General features: G+C 41.6%; 1 protein-coding gene across 1 annotated transcript in view; it reads right to left on the bottom strand.

Annotated features, from left to right (window-relative positions):
* The window catches only part of NKAIN3 (sodium/potassium transporting ATPase interacting 3), a 412,976-nt gene extending 392,457 nt beyond the window's left edge, over window positions 1-20,519 (bottom strand). The window contains exon 1 of the mRNA XM_068396231.1: window positions 20,466-20,519. Within this exon, the coding sequence (XP_068252332.1) occupies window positions 20,466-20,519 (54 nt within the window). The remainder of the gene's footprint in view (window positions 1-20,465) is intronic.
* Between the last annotated feature and the right edge of the window lie 4,641 nt (window positions 20,520-25,160).

The raw sequence follows: 25,160 nt of genomic DNA, 5'->3' as shown, positions 1-25,160 counted from the left end.
CTGTTGAGGGTACATTTATACTATTCTATTTTTGTACACGCTCCGTGTATGTGTCATTTCTATTATGATTGGTTAGTATGCTTTGTTCACACGCCTCTATATTAGTTCTGATTGGCTTATGCTAAAAAGCTATATCTTGCAGGCGCAGCATTCTTTCTTATTTTTCAGCTTCCCTATATCTTATTTTTCTCATAGCCAAGGCCCTTGTTCTGTATTATGATTGGCTAGTTCATCACCACCCCACTACCACCCCCTGGACATGCCTGGACATAGCTCATCAGTACTTGACCGTTGTCCCGTGGGAACCCCACAGAAAATTACCTTAGAACATAACTGAAAGCCACTAAGAGAAGACATTCATTATTAATTGTGAGGTTTCCAAAATATTTATTTAGCACCCTAAGGTGAGGACAAAGAAAATAAATGCATGACACTGAAGATTAATTAAAGTTTAAATTGCCAATGGAGTAATTTTTTTCTCCAAACATGTGGGCTTTTCCACTAGCAATATTGGCATTAACCACTTCATTGCTCTTCCTAAAACCTCTTCCAGCTTCCATATGTATCAAATTACTGGTGGACTGCTGAGGCAGAGCTGCTAAAGAACTTCTTTGCTATAAAACCTACTCGTAATATCCAGTTCTGAACATCTGCAAGGATGGAGATACCACTGTCCCTCTAAACAGCCTGTTCTCCCCTCTCATTGTGCTTGAAGATAAACCAGCTCCCCTGCCCCCCCTTTGCTCTTCAGCACATCTCCATGGGATCCTCCCAGGCAGATATCTGAGCAAGTCAAATCTGCTGTCCTGAAGGCTAGGATTATAATTCTGCAAGTCTTGTTCACTTCTCTCAGGATTTTAAACTCTACAGTCTCATGGTCACTGGTGCAAAGGCTGCCATCATGTACTGGCAACTGAAATGGGCCCTCAGTCCTGCTGCTTTCACAGGGGAAGTGTTGCTGCCCACCAGGCACTTTCTTACTGCCCCTCACATCTAAACTTTGCTCCAGACTTTGACCACAAGCCCCAGGGAACATTATCTGAAGCCTCCCTTGCTAGGTTAGCAAAGATGTTCTTCTTACACTTTCTCAGATAGATTATGTCTCAGGATCCATCAGAAGAACGGTTCCTTAAAGAAGTTGCAAAAGCCAAAGCCATTTCTGTAGTAACAGCAGAATTTTGACTAATGGTCACTGACAGATGGATTAACTGGGCTTGCTGGAGGGTTTATCCTGGTTCCACAGAAGCAAATTATTTACAGATTCATTAATGACTTGGGCTGCTAGAATAATACATGTACTTACTAAGTTTTACGGATGATGTGAAGGCAGGAACCATTGTAGTCACGTTAGAAGGGAAGATTGTATTTAAAATTATTTTGATGAAATGGGGAAGTGGCCTAAGATGAAGAATGAAGTTCAGTATGGTAAGTAGGTATGAACGCAATGTAAACCAGTATATGCATAAATACCAGATTGGAAACAGCAGGCTCTGAAGAAGATAGCTGCTCTGAAGAAAAGGATCGCAGTTTATCGTAGATAAACCAAATGAGTCATCAGTGTCACACTACTTCAAACAAACCTCAAAAAAGAGAGATGTACCAACAAGAGAAAGAATTGTAATATATACATAGTAACTCTTTCTCTATATTCAATTAAAAGGCCTCAGTTGGAGGCCTGACTTCAGATTTGGGAACCATATTTCAAGAACAATGTGGACCAATTGGTAAAAACCCAGAGGATGGCAACAGGAACAAGGAAGCATAAACAAAGAGGAATTGAACTGTTCAGTCTGAAGAAAACTGGGGAAGAAATATTTATAATAAACATCAAGGACTATTATAGAGAAGAAAGGTGCACACCCACAGAGAAAATAAACGGAAATAATTGTCTTAAATTGCAGCAAAAGAGATTTAACATACACCAGGACTGGATCTAACAGCAGTGTGAATGAGCAGCATAGCCACGCCATGCGTCCAGGCGCTTCTAAGAGAGAAGTGAATACTCGCCCTACCATTGCCAAGAAAATCTGCGTCTGGGCAAGGCACTGGGACACATTTTCTGGATGTAAGGAAACTTACACAGTAGAATAACAAGATTTCCATACCTACATGTTTTTTATGAATAACTTAGACAAAGATAGGCTGATACTGCCCTGAGGCATTAGTAATGGCTCACTTGAATCTTGATAGTCCCTTTAGTCCCTTTGAGTTTTTATTATTCAACATGAAAAATATCCACTCAGTAACTGGCTTTGGGTAATCTATGGCGTGGTCATCCTTGTACATTCAGTAAATACTAACAGAACAACATGTATGTGGAAGAAAAATACCATAAAATCCAAGACTGAGAAAACAAGTTTCTAAGTCACCACCACACATTCAGCAGAAATGGGCCTTTTATCAAGTTTGTGAGAAACTGTGAGCTCTCCAGACTAAAGACAGAGAAGCAGAAATGCCGACTCCAACAGACTTACTTGTTTTATTTTGAATCTGAGCTACAAGGAGTGTCCCTGGAATCAATATAACTATCAGAGGTCAGATGATACTTTAAAACAGTAAAGCTGGAATGATTTGGCAACAGAAACAAGACCCTCACATGCAAAAGCACACCTTGCATTCTTTCCTCCTGCCATTGCCCTCCCTCCCATCCCTTCAGCTCTTTATTTTCTGCTATTATTAGAACCCTTGATAATTACTTTTTAAGGAAACATAATGCATGCATAAAACAAACGTATTTGACCTAATTCATAATTAACAAATGGCCTTTCTGATTATCAGTGTTCAGTGTGCACAATTTCCTGCTCGCCTATAAGGAGATTCTCACTCTTCAAAACATAGCATTTAATTCACTGTTTTAAAAGGAGAAAGGGTTGCCTCATAACTTTGCGTGGAATAGGAGTAGCACAGACAGCTTTCACATTCATATGTTAGAATCGACAGCAGCTGAATACATTGCTCGCTTTTGCATACGCATGTCCTATCCAGTTTACATCACAAAGTTGTGCCATAACTGACTGCCCTTTACTTCTACTAGCTCACATGAAAACTTCAACACCACAGCTAACTGCTCTGGAATGGCAAAGCCCTTGATACCGACACGGTTGCATCAGTAGAAAAGAGCTGTCTCGGATAAGCTTAAACATTTAAAGAGGTGGTGTAACAGCCTGCATAAAAAAAAAGAAAATCCTGTTGACATATGTCACATCTACACCAAAAGGCTCTTGTGATGAGGCTGTGCCAGCATTGCTAAGACTGCAGCCTGCAATTTAGAGAAAACCTAAGCAATATTTATCACTACAATATCTGCATGTTCCAGGGTCTTTATTATATGATCTTTATATCCAACATAATGTTGCAAGTCCTTATGAGTTTTTCTTCAGCTTGTGCACATTTCCTTTTGGCCATTTCTGAAATCGGGGTCAGCAGCAGCCATAAGACATCATCCACCTCAAGACAGAATCAACTGTACAAACAATATGTTCTTGATCAAACATCCCTGTAAGAGAACCCCTAATCCCTGAGAAATGTATTGTTTTCATGAAAGAGTAAAGATGGAGCAGTGTTTAACTCATATAATACGTATAATTTGGAAGGAAAAATAATTCCTGAATGAGACAGGACAGGGGAAAATGTGCATCATCCAAACCAGAATCATAAACCTTTTCCAATGAAATTCAGTGAGAATATTTCTTTTATTTTTCAAAAGGAGGACAACCAAGCCAAAGCTTTCTTCACCTGCATAAACAGAAAAGTGCACCTGTATCTGAAAATATCATTAAAACAAGGTTTGCCTTTCTTGTTATTATTCCCACTGCCCCAGTTCTTACCACTCCTTGAGATAAGAACTGAAATTATGTATATTTCAAAAAATCCTGCCTTACATTTTCAAAAAAGTGAGCATTTATTATGGTTTCTTACTGCTATTTTAGCATGATGCTGTGGAATGCATTGGTTCCAGCTCCACGCTGCAGGTTTGGTTCACAGCTCTTCCTTCCTCCTGAAAGGTGAAGAACGCATAATGTGCCTCTCTTGACACCTCTGGAAAGGTCTTTAGACAACAATTCCAGACACAAGTAAGTTTCAACCCTGTCAAGTAAGAGTGCTAAATGTGAAGAATTCTGTTAATGCAAAGTTATGGTTGAGATTTCCAATAAACCACAGTGAGGGAAGCCTCAATTTTGCCTCTCGCAGCAACTCTAAGAAAGCGCATTTAAGTGTCTGAAAAAAGAAAACGCAAAAGGAAAACATAAAAAGCACTGCAGAAAACAATGTGCAGGGCTGACTCCAAAACCTGAAATCAGTGAGAGCTGTTCCACTGATTTCCAATAGGTTTTTGGGTCACATCCTTATTTTTTTAAGTTTTTTTTTCCTTCAATATTAATATTCAAAGTAAAACACTGAAATATGAGGAAATGGCAGTTTCTCCACGCTGCATAAGGTTCCCATTATGACACCATGTTTTAGCTAGAAGAATCTGACCTCAGGGAGTGCAAATTCTGGAAATGAATCAAGGCAGACTATTACAGACTCTGATGCCTCTGAGACCTCTTTGACATGTCCTGGAAGGATTGCAGGGTAAAGAAAGAATAGGTTAAAATGAGAGAAGGAACTGATAAATAGCTAAATCATGTGTCTAGTGGATGCCAGCAATAGGTTAGGTGGTTATAAAGTCGTAACTGTCACATCCTGCATAGTTTTTTTTTGTTTCTTCTCATAATAAAAATATGTAAAAATGACAAAAAATACAACAGAGGGCAAAGCGGGGGCATCCATAAGTACAGACTCGTGCTCTTGACAAAATCAGTGCTGCAGCTTGTCCTAATCTGGCCTAATCATATTCAAACACACCTCACTCCCAATGGTACATAAATTTCTTAATGGTATATAAAGACAAGTCTATTCAAAAATAACTGGTAACTGTGGTCTCAAGTCCATCCATGCCTCTTGATCCTATGTAAAAGCCAAGCACCATAAATGGATCTTGACTTGCAAGTATGCCATGGTCATCTGAATAACAGCAGATGCACTGTCTACAAGCAGAATCATTAACCACACACACACAAAAGGAAATGATGGTGAACATATCTGTGTTTCTGCTGGCCATATCTTCAACCTCCTTACCATCATCCCTCCATGCTCCTTCAAAGGAGACATAAAAAACATGTTTTGGAAAGGCCACAAGCTACAGGACTATTCTGAGCCTTCCCTGTAACAACAGGCTTCTGCTAAAAACTGAGCACGTCCTGCTGCATTAGGATCTTTACCGCTTTCCAAAATAGGACAAGTATGAAGGAGGCAGAGTGGATAGAGAGACAAACCCCCTAATGAAGGTAGTGGTATGAGAAACTACTAAAATATACACAGTTCAAACCAGTGACGCCATTATAATCTCAAACTCTATTAAGCATTTTATTAAAATCCAGAGGTAAGAAATATTTAAAAATATACATTCATTGTCAAAGCAATTTTTTTAAATATGCAAAGGTCACTCACTGTCAAGTATTCAGCCATCATCTCTTAAAACTGATATTCAGCAAGCAAAAATGACCATAACTCCATTGATGTTAATGGATTTACAAAGGTTAGAGAGCCAGAGAAAGTGAGTTTTGAATGATGTAAGAATAGAAAAAGCAAGTGATAATGATCGACGCTGTATCATCACCACACACCTTGTTGCTCATAAACAGACAAGCGTGACATGACCAAACTTTCCCAAGGAAAATCTATCTTTGTGCTGGTGAAAAAGCATTAATGCTTCAATCTCAAGGCCAACTTTTCTGAGAATTTGAAAGCACTAGACAAGAAAGGCTTACAAAAGACGAATGGTGATCTTGTGCTTAAGACATGAGCCTGGGAGTCATGAGTGGTGGGTTTTTTTCCTGGCTTTGCCTCAACTTCCCTATGGCCTCAAGCACGGTCTACTAGCAGCAATGGCAGTACAAGGCTACAAATCCACTTTTGAGCATAGCTGTGGAAATAGCTCAGTTCCCAAAAGATTAAAAACAACCTGCAAAGAGGACAGAAAAAATTTATCAACTAAGCAGGAAGGGTTATTGGTAAAATTCAATGTCTGTGTTAGGCTTATGACTCGTAAGGTAAGAATGAAACCAGAAATTAACAGACCAAAAGTGGTGCACTTAAAAGTAGGCCTACATCAGCTAAATAATAAGGGGAAGGTTTATTCCACCAACAGCTCCTGTTGAAAACCGAACTCCAAAAATCAAAATAGCAAGAGATTTGCAGGGGAACTCTGGAAAGCACGATGCAATTTCCGACCTGGTTCCAAGAACTTGCCCCTCTCTGCTGAGCTTTGGCCACAGGGGGACAAAAGGTAAAACCACTCCAGATAAACCTGGCCACCAGCAGCAGGATATTAATGCAGCACTCCTGACATTCTGCCAGTGTATTTCTCCTGTCATGATACTCTTCTTCATTCTTACCTTTCACCTAATCCTAAAACCACATTACAACAGCATTATGGATTAGATGGCCCATTCCATTCTGCTGCCAAGAATAACAAACACAGGAGAGAAACCTAGCTGGGATGAACCAATTCGGTTCTCATCAAAGCAATAAGCTGGAATCCAACAAAGCAATAACTGGTGGACCCAGTTGGCTCTCCCAGTATCTCTTTGCAATAGCTGCCTCACATCCTGAGCAATTCAAAGAATGTGTGTCCTCACATTTTGCTAACTCTCCCCTTTTTATGTCAGTTGGCCTCAGACAGGGTAAGTAACTATTATTACTATTACTTTGACCAATGCAAAAATCTAAATAAGGCTGGTTGACAGGTCACTAACCCAGCTCCCATGTTTCAGGTGACTATCCTGATTACACCCCAGACCCAAACACAAAGGCCCTTTTACCTTCCCTCATGAGAAAGGAATGAAGCATGCAGTCCAAAAAGGGACCTGTGGTGCATGTACACAAGCTACATGTCTGAGCTGGTCAATGGGTGGCTGTGACCCCAGCCTACACTACAGAATCTGACCTTACTTTTGACTTAGTCTGAGAAAACTCAGTCAGATTTCTTTGCTCACAGGAAGTTTACAGTGGGTTCAAATAAATATATCTGGTGTAACCATTCAGTTTCAATATACTTAGAATTTTTTTCTTCCCTCTTCTGTATGCTCATCAATAACTTTCCAGTCTCTGATTTGGTTGGTTTAATCATCCTGATAGGTGATCTAGCAGACAGAAATCACCGGAGTCCAAACTTTGTTTCAGGTTGTTCAGTGACAACATCATCTCAACACCTTTGGCTCTCTGGTAGCAATTCCTCAATCAGAATTAACACAAAATACCTCAATGACAGTAGCTGAGAAACTCGGATAATATCTCTTTAGAGAGTTAAGTATCTGTCTGACAGTATTAATAGATGACCAGCACTACTCAGCATGATGTAGGGATCCGTGAAATGTTACGAAGCTAAGTCCTGTGCTAGTGAAATGCTGGCTGGTAACACTGACAGAGTCAGTATGTGTGAAAGAAATCTTCCCTTGAGGCTGCCCAATGGGTACATTCTCAACCACAACACTTTTCAGATTAGAAAGAGGGTACTCATTTTTGCAGGCTTCCTAATGGTTCAATGACTTCATCTAATGGCACCCTCTAATAGTGCCTGCACTTATCGAGCTCAGTCAGCGGCAACAGCCTGCCTCAGTTACAGCTCGATCCCTGCGGGTACTGATGCTGAGTGGAAGGACACGAGTATCCGTAACTCCTGCTGTTCTCGATGGGAGATGAGGTTACTCACTCCCATAGAGGAGGTGCTCTACACTTAGCACAGTCAGACTGGTATGCCTCTGATAGTTTACATTCTTTAAAACCACAGAGATTACCTCTTAAACACCAGCATAATTTATTGCTTTGTTTTTAGAGGAAGAAAACTGAACGTGAATGGGCTGCCTTGGAAATTAGTCTTCTGCCTAGATAGTTGGGATTCACTGTCAGATGTGCTTTTGTCATTCAGAGAAGAAAGTACATGCAAAGATGAAAGTTTGCCTCCCAAGAGATCAGGATTTCTTCTTCCTATTGTAGTGAATACGCTGTCATTTCTTAGCCATTTCCAGTTACTGCAAATTGAATTGAACAAACGGGTTGACAAAGGTAACACACCAAAAAAAAAACATGAACTCGCAGTTCTTTTAGTGCAAATTAAACAGTGCTTCTACCTATCAGAAGAAAGAAACAAAACTCTTCCCTGACTCAAAATTGTCCCTTCCCTGTATGCAGATGGTCAGTTCCAGCATTCTGGGGATACTTGTTTATTTTCCCATTCTCCAGAACACCCTTAAGTGACTGACTCCTGTCTTCTCCAAGAGCCTGTGTCCAGAGGTGACAATGCAAGGGGGAATCTCCAGCTAAGCATGCAGTCAGCACAGGTGTAGATATTTGCAAGTCTCATTCTGCAGGAGAGCTAATCGTGTCAGGATCAACTCAAATCTGTCAGCACTTGAAAATAATCTCTTCAAGAGAATCCATAGTTACTACATTCTTCCTCAAACAGAAAGAGATTTTTGTCTTTGCAATGAATTTTAGCACCTCTAAACCACTTTGCAAACAGCAGCACACAATCAGAAAGAAATGTGTTCTCCCAATTACGACCACCCAAATACAGAGAACTTGCCTATCGAAATGTTAATATGCTCACAGCCACTTGTGGCCAATATAAAAAAGGAATTATGGTAACTGTGCGCAGAAACATGAAGGAGCACCAAGGAGTAAAACAGTCTGACTAGGACTCCAGAGACTTTCTGTAGGGCCTAAAGCAAACATTTGCAACGCTTCCTTTTCTGACTTCATTACCTATTTCGGTTTGTAAGCACTTGAGGCAAGGTGTATCTCAGATACGCATCCTAGTCCAGAGCCAACCTCAGCTGCAATGTGCTTCAATTATCTTTAAAAGTTCAAACCCAGCACCGGATTTAGGGCATTGATTACTTTGGCTTCTCAACAGATGAATAAGCAGAATGAAACCCCAGCAGTATTAGAGCACTCCAGCATGTCTGGCATGTGCACTAACTACAGTTCAGCTAGAAATCTAACTACAGCCTAGAAATCTCACAGAAAACTAAGACATTCACACGGCCAAGAATTTCACAGGTCAGACAGGCCAAGGAAACCAAATACGTAAGAAAGCTACATAAAAATAATAAAATTATTACAAGGAAAAGGCCAGAATCTCTGTTACTCAGTGAGATCTCAGATTAACCTTGACACTCTTTCATCCACAAGGCTCTGCAGAAACAGTTCTTCAGCTTTCAGTGCAAGTATCACATACTGCTGAATGCTGAAACCTGGAACCTTTCATGGATACAAAATGAAATTAAACTATTCGACATCAGTTTCTCCCACACTCTTTCTAGATGATCCAGGCTTGTTAAATGTGACCAAAAGAGGTTACAGGTAGCATTGTTCTCCAGCCATCATGCAATATGCTTCTTTTAAAAACGCAGGGTGTGTAGAAAATTTCAGCAGATCAGATGGATACAGGTTTAATACCTGTCCCACAACAGAACAAGCAACAAGGTGCACGTACCTACGTGATGGGACTCAGTAACATCCTGGTGTGGCTGCTCCACACTGTGGTTAAGGACAAGGCTTCAGGCACCCCTCATTACTGCTGTGCAAGGCAGCACACCGCCTCTCAGCTGCACGAGATACACTGTGAAAGAGTCACCAGTGCATTCAACTGATTACAGTTGTACAGATTAACAGATGTAACTGGTTACAATTAAAACCTACACACACTTATCTTCATATCTACTTATGAAAAAAGTACATATTAGAGAAATGAAGGGCTTCATCACTTAATCCAATTTAAAGAAACTTTGGCACTTTGTGGTTACTTCTGGCACAACTCAGTCAGTTTTGGCTTTCATCAAACCACTATGATTAAATTATATATGAGTAATACAACTTAATGCCATTCATTGCGTCTAATATACTTCAATATACTTAAACTCATTTGTGACATTTGAATGAAGTTTGGATTTAGGCTACTGTCATTCATAAGTCTAATTTTGTCATTGTAAATTCAGACTTGGAAGCACGTTTTCCATTCCAACACTGCTGTTGCAAGTCCTGTGACAACAGCATTACAGTAAATCACACTACTAGGTTCACTTATCAGTTATCACTTGTTCACATTGCCTTCTTTTCTGAACTAATGAGACCTTTTCATAATGCTGTGCAACAACATGATGTAAAGAACCACAAGTAACTGTGGCTTAGACAAAAAGAAATCTTACTCACACGGTATAGATGCAAATCAATCAGATAACAACCACGTATTTGATTTTCCTACAGGTAAAGAGAAACGGACCACAGTACCATAAACGCATTTCTGCATGCCTTTGCTTTTTCTTAATAATGCTCTGAGAGGTTAGATATACACATGTAGATCCTTAAGGCTAGAGATTTATCTGTGTATTTGAAAGTGCTCTGCTAAACAGCATTAATTACTCTGCCTGTTTTAACCAAGGAATTCTATCTGTCATTTGTAACGGCAAACACATTTGCCATTTCTTCAGGTTCTCTAGAATGATGCAGTATTTTTAGCCACAGGTGATGGGAGAACTCAACCACAGAAGTGAAGGATATTTTCAGGATGGGGAGAACCTTAAACTGATGTTTACTGGGCCTGTTTACAGCCACAAGTAAATTCTAACAGTCTGGACTGCTTCGGGCTTGGGGGAAACAATGTCTGAATCCTACTTTGGTAAAACAGATGAAAATCAGAACTCAGAACTTGTTCTGAAATAGTTGGGAGTAGAGTTGGGAACAAATCATCTGGCTCAAGAAAAAAGAGGAACAGGAGAATGGAAATAGCCTATCATTTCACAGCTAGGCATCAGAGCCAAGAGTTTCCTGCTGATGAGAACAGAAACGGTTTATCAGAAGAAGGATGAGGCTGAGCACCAATCTGAGACTTACACCAACATAAGGATTAACTGGAAACAGTGGGAATTGGCAAAAGTATCTTCCAAATCTGGGTATTTTTAAGGCTTCCTGAATGCACATGTTAGTGGGTACACTAAAACAGGCATCTTACAAATGTACAGCTGGCTGACTATAGACTGATTAAAGAATCTTCAGTAGCTCAGGGATCTCCACGAGAGACCATCTCCAGTTTTCTGAGTAGCTCCATCTGCTTTGGAGGGCAGAGAGGCTTTTGAGGTTTCTATGATGTAAATTATTTAATCTGTAGGAGCAGCAAGGTTTCTGTTCCAGGTTAAAATCTAAACACACTTACCTTGATGATATCTACTTAATTCATGAAAAAAATACGTATTAGAGAAATGAAACACTCTGCTCACTCCGCAGCAGAAAGATACAGCAAGCTTTTAGCAGGAAAAAATAAATAGCTCACAAGCAGAGGTAGAACTATGTATTTTTGTGATGTTATTCCTGCATTATAATGCACTACAGTTTCCAGCTTTAGAATTCTTCAGCTTTTTATTCTTTGATTGTGAAGACTAAACTTCTGAAAGGATTTTTCCCTATGCACTCCATTTTAACAGACTCCCATTTCCAAAATGCATTTAGACATACTAGGAGCTCTTTTCAATCCATCTAAAAATCTGCATTTAATATTTTTTTTTCTCTTGTGGGGATGTACAAGGCTGATAAGGATTTACGTGTCTACTCATTTCCACTGTGGCTTGTGCTGAGCTTCAGCTGCACGTTCGTAAGCTCCAGAAGCACTTTGCTCACATGAGGTTCTGGGAACTGTCAACAGGGCAGTGAAGCTGCAGCATTCCCAGAACAGCACAGAGTATTCAAGGCCCAACCACAGGCAAAAACTACAGTTGGATGAGAAAGACTGCTATTCATTCCAATCTCCCTAGAAAATATCATCATAATATGGTTTTGCTTCCTTGGCTGTTTTTATTCAAAAGGTCTGACACTAACACAGTAACTTAACAATAGACTAGTGAGAAACTGGCTTATCAGCAGTGGCATGTTAGAAAAGATAGATAAAAATTTTTTTCTTAAGATCTTGTTTTCAGTGAAAACTTGGACAGGAATTCCTCCCACACACAGACCTAACTTTCATCCAAGAGAGCTTCCATGTCCCACTTTCTTTACACTCATCCAAATGCACCTTCCTACACTTTTCATCCCATGCTCCCACACAATCTCCCTCACTATAAAAGCATTTCAGAATCTTCCTGCTCATGGTTCATCTCCTAATTATTATTCTCGCTTTGCTTTATCTGTAACTTCTTTGGTGTGTGTCAAAATCCTCCTTAGGGAAGTTTCATTTGGCTCACTGTCAAACATACGCTCTTCATATATATTTATACTTACTCTCATCCAAAACTTCTGTACTGATGAAATAAAAACCTTTCTCTCAACCCCCTTTGGAGAGATCTGTGGAAGAACCAACTGTGATGATTCAAGAGAGTCACTCTCAACATAAATAATTGTTTTACAATTATCTTCCTTTTTGCATTTCATAAAATTTTCAATTTTACTACTTGGTGATGTTAATTTCTGTAAGGGATATCTGTCTGGCGGAAACTGGTTGTTGTATTAAGTAGAGAACTTTTCTTTTTCCTTTCCTTTTACTGTAATGCTGGCATTCACTAGGTGGAAGGGGTTCACTGCTGCTTTTGCTTGAACTTATCATTATAAAGAGCCTATATGTAAAAGAATGACTTTCAGCAACTTTAATGAGAGCTGGAGGGCATTCAGGAACTTGTAAGAACAAGTCCCAAACCACCACAGCATTAAAAAATCCATCTAAACTGAGATTACATGCAAGGCATGGCTGTGTTTGAAGAAAGACAAGATTATAAGGAAGTATAGTAAAAAGTGAAAAGGCTAAAATAAAATATTTTACTACCTTTTTATTACCAGGCTCTTAAGCACTCCGTATGTTCCTGCGATCAGAGAACAGTGATTCAACCCAGTTTATCACTGTCTTTTACAGACCTGGCAAAGGCACAGATCCATAGTGAGATTACAAAGATTTCACTGGTCACACATGTAAAAAAAAAAAATCCCATGACATACTAAAACATGTCCTATGCTGCTGGCACTGCTCTGTCAGGGAACTGCAGGTCTCACTAAGTGTAGCAGCATATGATTTGAAACCTGCTGGCATACCCTTTAGGAAGGTATGCATTAACTGCTCTTGACAGATGAGGAGAAAACTGTTTCATTTTAGACAAATCTGAGCTGCTTCAAGTTTCAAAAAGTGAGATGTTTTCCATTTGCTATTGCCCAAATTCTATTCTCAAGGCAAAATGTACTAAATAAAAAGAAGTAAGAAATGTTCTTCCTTCTGAGAAATGAAAAAGATTAAATTTACACAAAATTAATGCAATGAACATTATTTTTCATTTTGATTTAATGTGACTTACAAAGCTTACAAATGCTTCCCTATGCTGACATCCTTAGCAAAGATGCCATGTCCAGTATGAGCAAAGGCAGCGTAAACTTCATTACACGGTCCTGCCAGCACCACTGAAAAGATGACCTGAAGAAAACGTGGGCAAAAAGATCACTTTGGTCTTCACAATACTGTGGCCACCAACCCTGACCCTCCTAGTATAACATAAGAGGTGCAAATTAGGACTAATATGGAGAAGATATTTTTATATTGACGCTATATCAAGACCACTAACATTTCATGTAAACCATAATGTCATTTGCCCTCATCTAACTTGCAGTGAATTTCAAAATGTGACCTAGAGGTGAAAAACTCTGTATCATATTATCAGTCTCTTCAACCACGCAGTCACTTATTACTGCTCCTTGCTATTACTCATCTAGAACCAAAAATGTGCAGTTCATGTCCCTGTACAGATAGAAATAACAGGCTCTGTGCCCCAGAATGACTGCAGTCTTACTTAGTAATTAATTACAGGACTGAATGAATAAAATACATTTTGCTTCAATACTAATGAGTTCAAAAGATCTGACATACTATATTGTATCACAGAATTATTATTTGTGAAATAACAAATTACAAGGCTATGACAGGTACCTCTCACTTAACACTGAAGTTTGATACCAAGAGACACAACTGAATGCTAGGATTGTTATTGCCATTTCCAGTCTACTTCGACAGTTATTATGCCCACAACAAATTAAGAAACTAATTATTTCAAAACAACCCAAATTACTGTGTATTTTAAATACCCTCCTAATAAAGAATTGAAGGCCCTTATTCCTTATGCTCTAGTAAGATCATATAATCATGGGATAACCTAAGTTGAAAGGAATCTCTGGAGGTCATCTGGTAACACCTTTACCCATAGCAGGGCCAAATTCAACATCAGATACAGTTCAGTTAGATCAGCTTTTTCTAGAGCTCTGTTCAGCTGGGTTTTGAATTTGTTCAAGGATGGAGTTTCCACAACTTCTCTGGAAAACATCCAATGTATGACTGCTCTTACTGTGAAATTTTTTTCCTAATATTTAATCAGAATTTCCCCATTGTTGCATCCAGGGTCCATTGCCTGTCCTCTTTTCGCTGTGCACATCCAAGAAGAGACCATCTTACCAATATCTGTACTGAATCTATCAGTTGATTCCAGTCCTACTCAAGCAAAGTACAAAGCCTCCACTCACTTTTCCTGTGCAATACTAGGGCAAATGATCTGTGTGACTGGTACGATTTTCTCTTTGTTCACCTAATCAATAAAATTCACTTATTTATGTGCAAAAGTAATTTGGATATCATAGAAGAGTCAAAATGCAAAATATTTACCTGAAAAATTAAATTGTGATTTTGTTACTTATTTGGCAACTTACCAGATTGACCCCATCCACTTTATACCTCTAAGATACATGGAAGATATACGCATATTGAAAGACATGACCTAAGATCACCTAGTCTTACAAGTTTTTATTTCAGATCCAAACCTCACAAAATCAGCAAAGTTTAAACACCACTTAATCAACTGCCAGTGCAGTTGATCTCACTTCATCTCTAAGCGTAAACCTACTCTGTGTTCAAGTAGCAAGTCCTACCCAAATCCCATTTGGATCCAACAATCCTATCCTTCTGACTTTCAATGATTTCCAAAAACACAATCTTTGTTTCCCAGTCCCAAGAATTGTGTCTTGGCAGAATGTAGCAGATCTTGAAATAGAAGCAGATCAGCAGCATCTTCCAATATCCTTAAAATAATTATTTCAAAAACTTACTGATCTTATAGACCGGAAGGATAGATATATAACTGCCAATTTTCAGTGAAGTAATTGCCATTATTACGGTTGAACTCTTAACTCTTTCATTTCATCACTGTAAAAATATTCATTATATTTTCATATGACAATTGACTGTCAGTCATAAAGCAGCAAGGAATTGTAGCAAAATAGCCAGCTGTGGTGAACGGAGCCTAAAACTAAGCAAGAGCTGCATGACCTCTTTAAGAAATCCACCCAGCTGAGAAATTTCAGAATGCTCTGCAAGTTCAGAGTTCCTCACGTTTTGAATTGCCAACTTTGGATCACTGAACTGAAAGAAGCATTACGTGCAGCTTTGGCAGGAGGGGATTTCACTACTGGGGTTGAATTTCTGGTGCACAGAATGGTTAAAAATCACAGTGCTGATGCATTGGGAATGTGTGTTTTACTAACAAGTATCTCCCAACAATTTGGTAAAATAAACCAAAAACACAAAGTGAAAAAACACTTATTGCTAGTTGTTACTCTTTTGTCCCTGATGAGAGAGATCCTAAAAATTATATAGCCTTATTTTTTGGAATGCAAAGATTTAACTCAAGTCATTCTACTGGATGCAGAACATTACTTCCAATCTTAATGTTAAATGCAATTGTACACCCGTACAACAAGCATATCAGCCTCTTCGGCCCAGTCACCAGCAACAGTTATGTGTTTTGGGGGATGTAGTGAGACACTGGAACAGGTTGCCCAGAGAAGCTGTGGCTGCCCCCTCCCTGGCAGTGTTTAAGGCCAGGTTGGATGAGGCTTTGAGCAACCTAATCTAGTGGAAAGGTGTCCCTGCCTGTGGCAGGGGGGTTGGAACTAGATGATCTTTAAGGTCCCTTCCAACCCAAACTATTCTATGATTCTATGTCATTTGAGTTATTGGAGCAAGTCACCATTCCCACGTCAGCTGCCTTAACGGAAAGGGAAACATCCTGCAACCGGTGCATTGTTTGGGGCTAAAATCCCAAGCCTTCTCCACCCCTGCTAGTACAACAGGCACCCCCTCATACTGCCTCCTCCTTTATCAGTGGACAGATGCTTCATCTCCAGATCAATGGGCCAGTGATTCTTTTGCCAACATAAAAAGATGCAGCAATTTACTGGTTCAAAGATTTTACATTCTCAAATTTATCAAATCCCTTGAATCCCCGAGCTGTTAACTGAATAACTGTTATCTGTCAGTTCTCACATACAAGCACAGAGAGCCGAAATCATAAGTTAGTTTCCAGCTTTATAAAGCGTTTTAAAATGAGATTAAAATCTATTCATGGCATATATCACTTCCCCCCATAACTGCTGAAATTTCACTGTGTACAGTAACAAATTATGAAACGTTATCGTTCAGTCTAAAGGATACAGTCTCATCTCCAAGCATAAGGATTTACACACATCAGTTAAAAAGACCAACTGCACTTCCCAAACAACCACTAGTCAAAACACTAACACACAGAAGCTGCATTTCCACTAGAATCAATTCCCAGCGTGGTCTGCTGACACTTAAATATTTGGAAAGTAACAGGTTAAATAGGAAACAGCCTATTTTACACTAACTATACTGGATAAAACACACACTTCTAAATCAAGACCTATACAATGAACAGAGTGCAGGCAAGTCCAAGGATAAACACATGAAATGAGATTGTCAAAGCAACAAAGGGGACTTAGCCACGTGCTTTCCATTAATCTTCCCTTCACCACTTGGAAAATCTCATTCACAATCTCCGTTAATTAGAGTTCTTTGTGTTTGTATATCTGTACACTTCTAGGTACCAAAAACTTCCACGTACTGTAAATGTTGAAACAAAATTATCCTGCAATGGTAGTTTCTCAGAAACACATTTTCAAAGCAGCATGAAGGTTTTCACTGTGTGACACACATTAACGTCAATTGGATTCACACAGCTAAATCTCCCTGCAATTCGTTGTCAGTTTACCCCTTCCAGAATTTAATATTTTTTGAATTTATTTTGTTTTCCAAACATTTTCATGCTGCAGTACTTTACAGCATGGTGGCTACACTAGCACAGGCACCATCTCTGGCAGTTGCTTTAATTTTCTAGTACAGACAAGGCCAACATCTGAGACTTCTAGAGGCACCAGTAAGAATTATGGCTGCAATCCATAGGATTCACGTATCCGTACGACATATTTTCCTGATGTATACATAGTTCCTAATAGTCTCAATGACAGACTAATGCACAAAAAGATACACATACCCTTCCAAGTTCTTAGCTTGACATCTTTGGAAATGGCATATGACAGTGCTTCAGTCAGGAAGAGCAAAACAGTGAAAGATCACAGGGTGGCTTTTATTGGGGGGGGGGGGGGGGGGGGACACACGCACGATACTGTTCTCCTCACGCAAAATTCCCTTGGCTTTCAGAAACAGAATCTACCTGCAGAGGTTCAAGGAAACCATGTGGCTAACAACTTTTCCTGAACTGGTCCCACTTAGCTTCCCGCCTAAGTGATTATTTCCAGAATCCTGTATTATACATAATGATACGGATTCACGTTTAAGAATGAGGTTATCATTAAACGATAGAAGACTAACCACAGGCTGTGCTTGGGATTTCTGAATTCAACATTAAAATGTGTTTATTTTAAAACATAAAAGCTGTCAGCCAGAAATAAATATTTTCATGGATCAAAACATAACTGAAAACTGGTATTATTGTCATTTTTATGTCAAAATCCTTCAACTGATAAACAGCACTGAAAATTGCAAACAAATCTTCTTGAAGTTAATACACTTAATGTATTACCATTAGGGAAAGGGTATTTTATCGACTATCATGCAATATTTTTTTCTTCACCTTGTAATTCTTTATCCCAGCATCATATAAACATGCAGACTAGGCAAAAGTTCAGAGAAGATGACAGTTTTAAGGAATCAAGAAACTTCTTTGAGGCCACTAAACACTGCATCTTTCTTTTGAACAAGAACCAAACCTTTGGTATGAAACATGTTTCCAGGAATTTGGCTTTTTTACTTCACATCATCTCATACCAAAGAGAATCTAAGTAGTACATGTACGCTACGAAAAGTGTTGCCAACTGTATTTTATAAGATGCCTCTTTCTCAGGTGATATCTACAGGTTATTCCTAAAGTTAAGCCTGAACTGTTTGGTCGGGTTTACAAATGTTCACTTTGGGTTTTGTAACATCTAATCTAAATGTTGTCCCATGATCAGTAATACCTCTTTCACCCCTCCATAATGGATGCAAGGTAAAACAAATCTCACTGAATGACAGTAATGTCCAGGGAAGCAGGTTTTTGGTGCATGCTTTGTACGCATGACCTCCGAGATGTTAGAAAAAGATCTAAAACCGCCTGTGGTGACAACTTCTACAGACATAAACTGAACATTACCATCACTGAGATCACGAAAAGTACCTGAGCTTTAAGTTCACCTCAACTAGATTACTTCTTGGATCTAAAACATGACTTTTATTTTTAAATGAAAATAAATTAAAATTAAAGCATTTTGCCACACAGACATTTATCAGTGCCTAAAAGATGTGGATATGACAATGGAACATTGTTATAAAACAGGTAAGCACAGTAGAAAAAAACTACGCATTAAAGTAATTTTTGAAAGTTGTTACATCATCTAATAGATCTTTTATAAAATACGAATCTTTTTCTGAAAGGCTTTATATGCATTTCTCTGTAGATTATGGTGGCTATTCACACTTCACTTCAATTTTTATAGCCTCTAAGTAATTCTGCAGAACAGTAAATAAAGTTATTATAACCTTCATAACTGGTGGAGACATATATTTTAAGAAAAAAGGTTTGTTTTTCCCCCTGCATGCACTGAAGTAAATCAAGAGATTCTGCTGCAGTTGATAGGACAGCATCTGCAAAACTAAAGCAAAACAGGAAAAAAAACACCACCAGAAATGTATAAACAAAGCTTTCCTCACACTAGAAGTACAAATCGCACGTCTTCTCTGCTTTTTGTTAAAGTTGTGCCATTGAAGTACTTACACCACACTTAGCTCCATCACACTAAACCACATCTGAATAAGGTCCAGACTCACACTGGAAACAGTGGAGGTACATCAGTTTACGCAGGCTGAAAATTGGCACAAAGCCCTGAAAATGAATGAGGATCTTCAAAATGAAGTAATTATATGTACTGCATCTAAGTGTATTACCCCTGAAACAGAAGGGATTTCGAAGTGCTGTAACAGAAAACTAGAAAAATCAACAAAGGATTAGGAAAAAAAAAAAAAAACCAACAGTAAATGCATCCCGCTTTTCTTCTTTACAGACCAACACACACGTGGAACAGTCACTCATCTTAAGCACGATGCATGTGGCAAAAATGATGACTCTGAGTCACTAGGAAAGAGGAAAAATCTTTTAAAATACTCTTGGGACCAGGGACTACTGTTAAGGGGAAGAGCATTATTTTATCATTCTGGCTAATGAGCCTGAGGAAGGATTATTATTGTTTGGCAGTGTTATTGTTTGGCGGTGTTCTCTCTCCACAACTCTCTTCTCTGTAACAAATATGCCAACTTGAGCAAACAAAGAGCAGATGCACCGTTCTGCTGTTTCAGTTGCACACTGAGGAATATCTAATCAGAGGGAAAGGAATCCCAAGAAAAGTCACAGCAGAGGGTCGGCAGATTCTGCTCTACAAAGGTTAAGAAAACAGAGAGAGGCGGCGGTTGAGGGTGTTTTTCCCACCGCGCTGACACGGGAGGTGGAGGCCCGCGGCGGGCAGCGCCCAGCACTGCCCGGCCCGGGCCCGGCCGCGGCACCCGCGGGCCGCCGCCCGCCCCGGCTGCCGGCCCAGCGGGGGCACCGTCCTCCTCTTTCTTCTGCTCAGCGCCTACTTTGAGCAGACGGGGAAAGCCCCTGCCCGGCACCAGCGGGGACCGAGGCCCGCCTCGAAAGCGACGCCGGGGCAGGGGAGTCTCTCTCCCTCAGGCAGGCAGCGCTGACAGCCGCCCGGGCTGAGGCGCCGCGGCACCCGCCCCGGCCCGCCGCCTTCCCCCGCCCCAGCCACGGGGCCGCTCTAGCCCCACGCCGCGTCCTCCTCGCGTCGCACTACAAAACTTATGGGCCGGGGGTGGGGGGCGAGGAGCGGGCGGGCCGTCGGTAGCGGGACCGACCGCCTGTACTCGCACACGCCGCGGACAGCTCCGCTGCCGGGGCAGCGGCGCTCCGTGCCCCCGGCGGGGGGGCAGAGCGCCCGTCCCTTCCCGCCCCCCGCGAAGCCGAAGCGTGCCCCGGGGCGGGCGGCCGGGAACTCACCAGCTGCAGCGAGCAGAGGAAGATCAGTGTGCAGCGCCCCGTGCAGCAGCCCATGGTGGCTGCTGCCCGCGCCGCGCCGCCGGAGCCGCCGCTTCTCCTCTTCTTCCTCCCCGCGCTGACGCGGGCCCCGGAGGGCGAAGCGGGGGGCTCACCGCATCCGGACGGAGCGACCGGGCGTGCGTGTATCCCCCCCGCCTTTCGCTGCTCCCCCTCCTTTGCTGAGGGGGTTTCTCCTCAAGGAGCCCTGGGAGGTCAGCACGGCCCCGGGGAGAGAAGCCGCCGGCGGCTGGGGGCTCTGCCCAGCGCGGCGCGGGTCTGGCTCTGGGGGAAGGGGCAGGGGACGGGGGTGGGGCGTGTGCGGGCGAGGGTGGGCAGAGGGAACGCGTGCGGGTAGGCGGGGGGCTGGCGGGGGGGGTGGGGGGGGGTACCGCGGGTGGGCGTGCTAGTGAGGGCGGGGGGGAGGCTAACGAGGGGGGCTGTGGTAGGTGTGAGGGGAAGAGGAGCGGGGCTGGCGGCGGGGGTCCCCTCAGGGTGCCGTGCCGGGGGAGGGGGCGCGTGTGCGGGATTTTGGAGGCTCCGAAGACAGGCGGTACTTGCCTCGGCGGGATGGGGCAAGCGGGCTGTGCGGGCAGCGAGCGGGCCGAGGCAGCCCGGCGCGGGCCGCTTGTTGCGAGCGCCCCGGGGAAAGTTCAAAGGACTCGGGCGGCTGAGGCGGAGAGGGGTGGGGGAGCGCCGAGCGGGCGCGGGGCGCGGCGGGGCGGGGCCGGCCCCGGGGCAGCCCGCCTGTGCGGGGGCCGGGGGAGCCCGGGCGGGCCGCGGGCCCACTGTTCGCCGGCTTCGCTGCGCGGGGTGGCGGAGGAGGGTCCCGGGTGGGCGGGGGAGCCCGCCGGGCCTGTGTTCTTCAGGGAGTCCCTCCGGCAGAGGGCTGGGTGCCCGCTCCCGGGGAGGGCGGCAGGAGGGTGACGGGAGGGTGCCTCCGGGAGCACGTTTCCCTCTGCCCCTGCGCGGCGCCGGAGCGCGGGCAGGGCGAGCGGGCTGCCCCGGAGGCGGTTGCGGGGCCTGGGCGTCCGAGGCTGGCGCTCGGGTTGTTTAATCCCCTCCTCGGCCGCTGCCAAGGGCAGTGCTGGAGGAGCGCGTTTCTCTCCCTGGCAACGCCGTTGTGCCAGGAGAGACCGCCGGCTCCTGCCGTCCCCTCGCGGGTTTTGAGCTGGGAAGGGCCTCCGGGGAGAGGGGCTGGGGCCCTGGCAGAAATCTGTCTTGGCAAAGGTAAAGGGGCTCCGAGAGTTGCAAAGAATAATTCCTGCGTGCAAGGAGGCGGATGAATAAGCACTGCTCTCCAAGAGCCTCTCCGTGGGCAGCTGGGAGAAGTAGGATCAGTGGAGATTCTGCGGTCCCTACATCTATATATGCACTTTGGTCGTAGACAAGTAATGTTTTAGGGAGGAAAAACAGCTACAAATAGGCACACTGTCTCTTTAAAATATTTTTACACATGGATGAAGTGTCAACTACCCTTTTTTTTTTCCTCTCTCCAACAAAGTATGGGTAGATCAGATTATTTGTTACAGGCATTAAGGCAAATGTGCCGTGTTGCGCTCACCAGACAGTGCTTTTCCCGCAGCCTGCTACCAGCTGCTGTTCCATGATACACGGACTTCTGCCAAGAACACTGAAGCCTGCCCTGAGGAAAAAAACTACTTCTGCGAGGCATTTTAGCAAGGTATTCTGATCAGCGTTTTTTATGAAATACACTGTATTGTATCCCCAAACGACACAGAACTTTTAATTTATGCATTAAATGGTAGTGACAATAGTCAAATAATTGCAAAACTACTGCCAAACACTATTGTGTCATATTAGTTTGGAAAGGTGCTTTTTTCTGCCACTTCCTTTTTTAAGTAGGAAAAGCATTTAAGATAGTTTTATATATACCAAACTGAAGGAACAAAAGAAAGACAAGTAAGAACCAGATTCTGCTCATCCAGGATATGTATTTGACTAGGTATGTATGTGAGGAGTGCCAAATATAAACCACGTTGCACAATATACAAAACTTCAATAAAACAGCCTGAGATTTATATTTCTATGTATGGCTTTTAAGATAAAATTCTACCCTGGAGCTAAACTTCACTAAGTTTACATGTTTTGAGAACATACTTATTTTGAAGGATGAATACTTGAAGATATGGAAGTAAATTGAAATGATGGTAGTTGCCAAAAATCCATTGTGCCAGCCTGAAGTGGTAAATTATATGGATAATTGGTTTTCTATACAGAGGACTTTAGAGCAGGTATCATCTTTCTGACTTCACTAAAGTATTTAATACACTACAAGTTCTTTTTAGTCAAACCCAATAATACAGAGATTAATAATAACAATTGCAGGGTGGGTAAGGAACCAGATAAATGAAATGACAAGAGCTAGTGCTGAAGAGATTTTACTTGTACTCACCAATTCAGCCCCTGCCTTGTACATCAGTGGGATGGTCCATAACTCTTCCCCTCTATTTCTCCCCAGGAGTAGTGCTCTTCTGAGAAGTAGCTCAATCCTTACCTTTCCTTCTCGCAAGAAAGCAGATACCTTCCAGTACTAGGATAGCAACTGACATTAACCCATGTTCTTTGTTAAGGCAGAACTGTCTGAAGACATGGCTAAGATGATGCACAAGGCACTTTTCACCTGTCCAAGCTACTGTTTTAGCAGCCTGCAGAACCAAGTGGGTATTCCTGTTTCAGACACAAGCAGTGTTCAAGCTGTCTTCCAGACTATAAGAGGCAGAAAATTCCTTAAAAAAAAAAAAAAAAAAAAAGAGAGAGAGAGAGAGAAAAAAAAGAGAGAAAGCCAATAGTGGTTATTTCTGTATAGACAGTTTAACTCACCCATCTTTACCATTTCTAATCTGAGTGTTACTGAACTTGAATTCCAGAGCCGATAACTTTCACAGAATATAAAAGTAAGTCTCAGAAGTGACATCTAAAAAGCGGAATAAAAAAAACCTTTTCCAAATCACTTGCATCTTGCCTATTCCTTATAAATGATGGAAATTCCCATCTTCACTGAGAAGTTTCATAGAGCTCTATGAATCTAACATTTTGGTGTTTGCTTTCTTATGTTCCTGAAGTATTTTGCAATTTCTGTCCTCTAGCTAGCCAAAACTGATCCCAAAATGGAAAGAACAGTTGTGTAAGCAGATTTACTCCTGAATGTAAGGTTCCACAAACAAAAAACTGTTACCTTGTCAGGGAAGCAGTAAAAAAATGTTAATTAACAAGAGAATGCTGTAGAACATGACTTCCATAGGAGCACAAGGAACTAAGCTATTAGTATGCAATTGCCCTACAGCTGAAAGCACTGGGCAAAGGAGAGATACAGGAGAGAGAACCTGGGTCAGGAGGCAGTTAAAAATGAAGTATGATTACGAGAAGACATAGCATTTCTAGAACATATCAGGAGAATTGCAATATAAGAATAATATAATATACAAAGCAGAGAGGAAGGGCTTTATTTTATAGATTGTTCTACCCATTGAACCTGGGTAGAGAAGCTGATAGTAAAATAACCATAGAAACTCATTTCCAGCTTCCTAATGAAGACAGCCCTAATATAGCACTGTGCATGCCAAGTAGGTAAAAAATGGTGTGTAAGCACTAAAAAGCCCTGTGAACTAGGGTAATGCCTAACAAGATGTGCTGTACGGATGCAAATTTAGTGCGCTTGAAAAGAAAGCATGTACTCAAAAAGCTTTATGATACGTTCATGTAGACATGGCTATACCCTGACATAGTTGTATGATTCCTTATGCTAAAGCCGTAACTGTAGGCCATCAGGCTTGTGCTTTTAATCTCACTGCATTCAAAGCAGAAAACCAAGGTTGTTCACATTTATAGAAAAATAGCATCACAAATACCTATAAGAGATATTACAACTATGTAGTAGAGACTTCTGTTTCCTATAGGTTTATTCCTTAGGTCATATTCTTCAGAATCAAAGATTTGAAAATTTTAGTTTTTAAGAACTAAAACCATCAGTAAAAGATCTCCCATCAAGGGGACAAATGAAATTCATAATATTTGACTGTCCGTGTAGCTCTTTAACGGTGTATACTATTCATCCAATAAGCCATTTACTTGTCTGCCTGCACTGGAGTTTTCCTCAACCTGCATCAAACTGATCTGGGTTACTGACCTGGGCTTAAGGAGGTGCATTAACTATGCCCATTGTACTACAGTAATAGTCACAGATGATAGAGAAACACTTCCTTCATAGCCTGACTTTGCCATCTTTGATCATGAATATTACTCAGAGGAAATTACTGATAAAAATGAATAAGAGTGTCAGAGGCTAGCCCTAATCCTGGAAAGACTTGCGTATTTACTTAATTTTAAACACTGAGAGTAGCCCTAGATATTGTGCAGAGATTAGGTAAGTACATTCAGGGTCTGCAGAATCAGAGTTTAAGAACAGATTCCCATGGCCTCAGATTTCACCTTTACTTTTGACATTTAATGCAGAAAGACTGGGAAGCAGAAGCTTTGTAATTACTTTTTAAGCTTTCCCAGAATGAGAGAGGATACAAGGATCAAAATACACCTCCATATAGCTATCAACAGGTCACACTTTAGGCAGACATACAGTTTTAATGGCTTAGAAAAACATTCCACTGTGTATTCCCCAAGCAGTCTTGAAATACCCTC

This window comes from Nyctibius grandis, chromosome 3 (genome assembly GCF_013368605.1).
Source record: "Nyctibius grandis isolate bNycGra1 chromosome 3, bNycGra1.pri, whole genome shotgun sequence".
NCBI lineage: Eukaryota > Metazoa > Chordata > Aves > Nyctibiiformes > Nyctibiidae > Nyctibius > Nyctibius grandis.
This window is presented reverse-complemented; position numbering and strand designations above follow the sequence as displayed.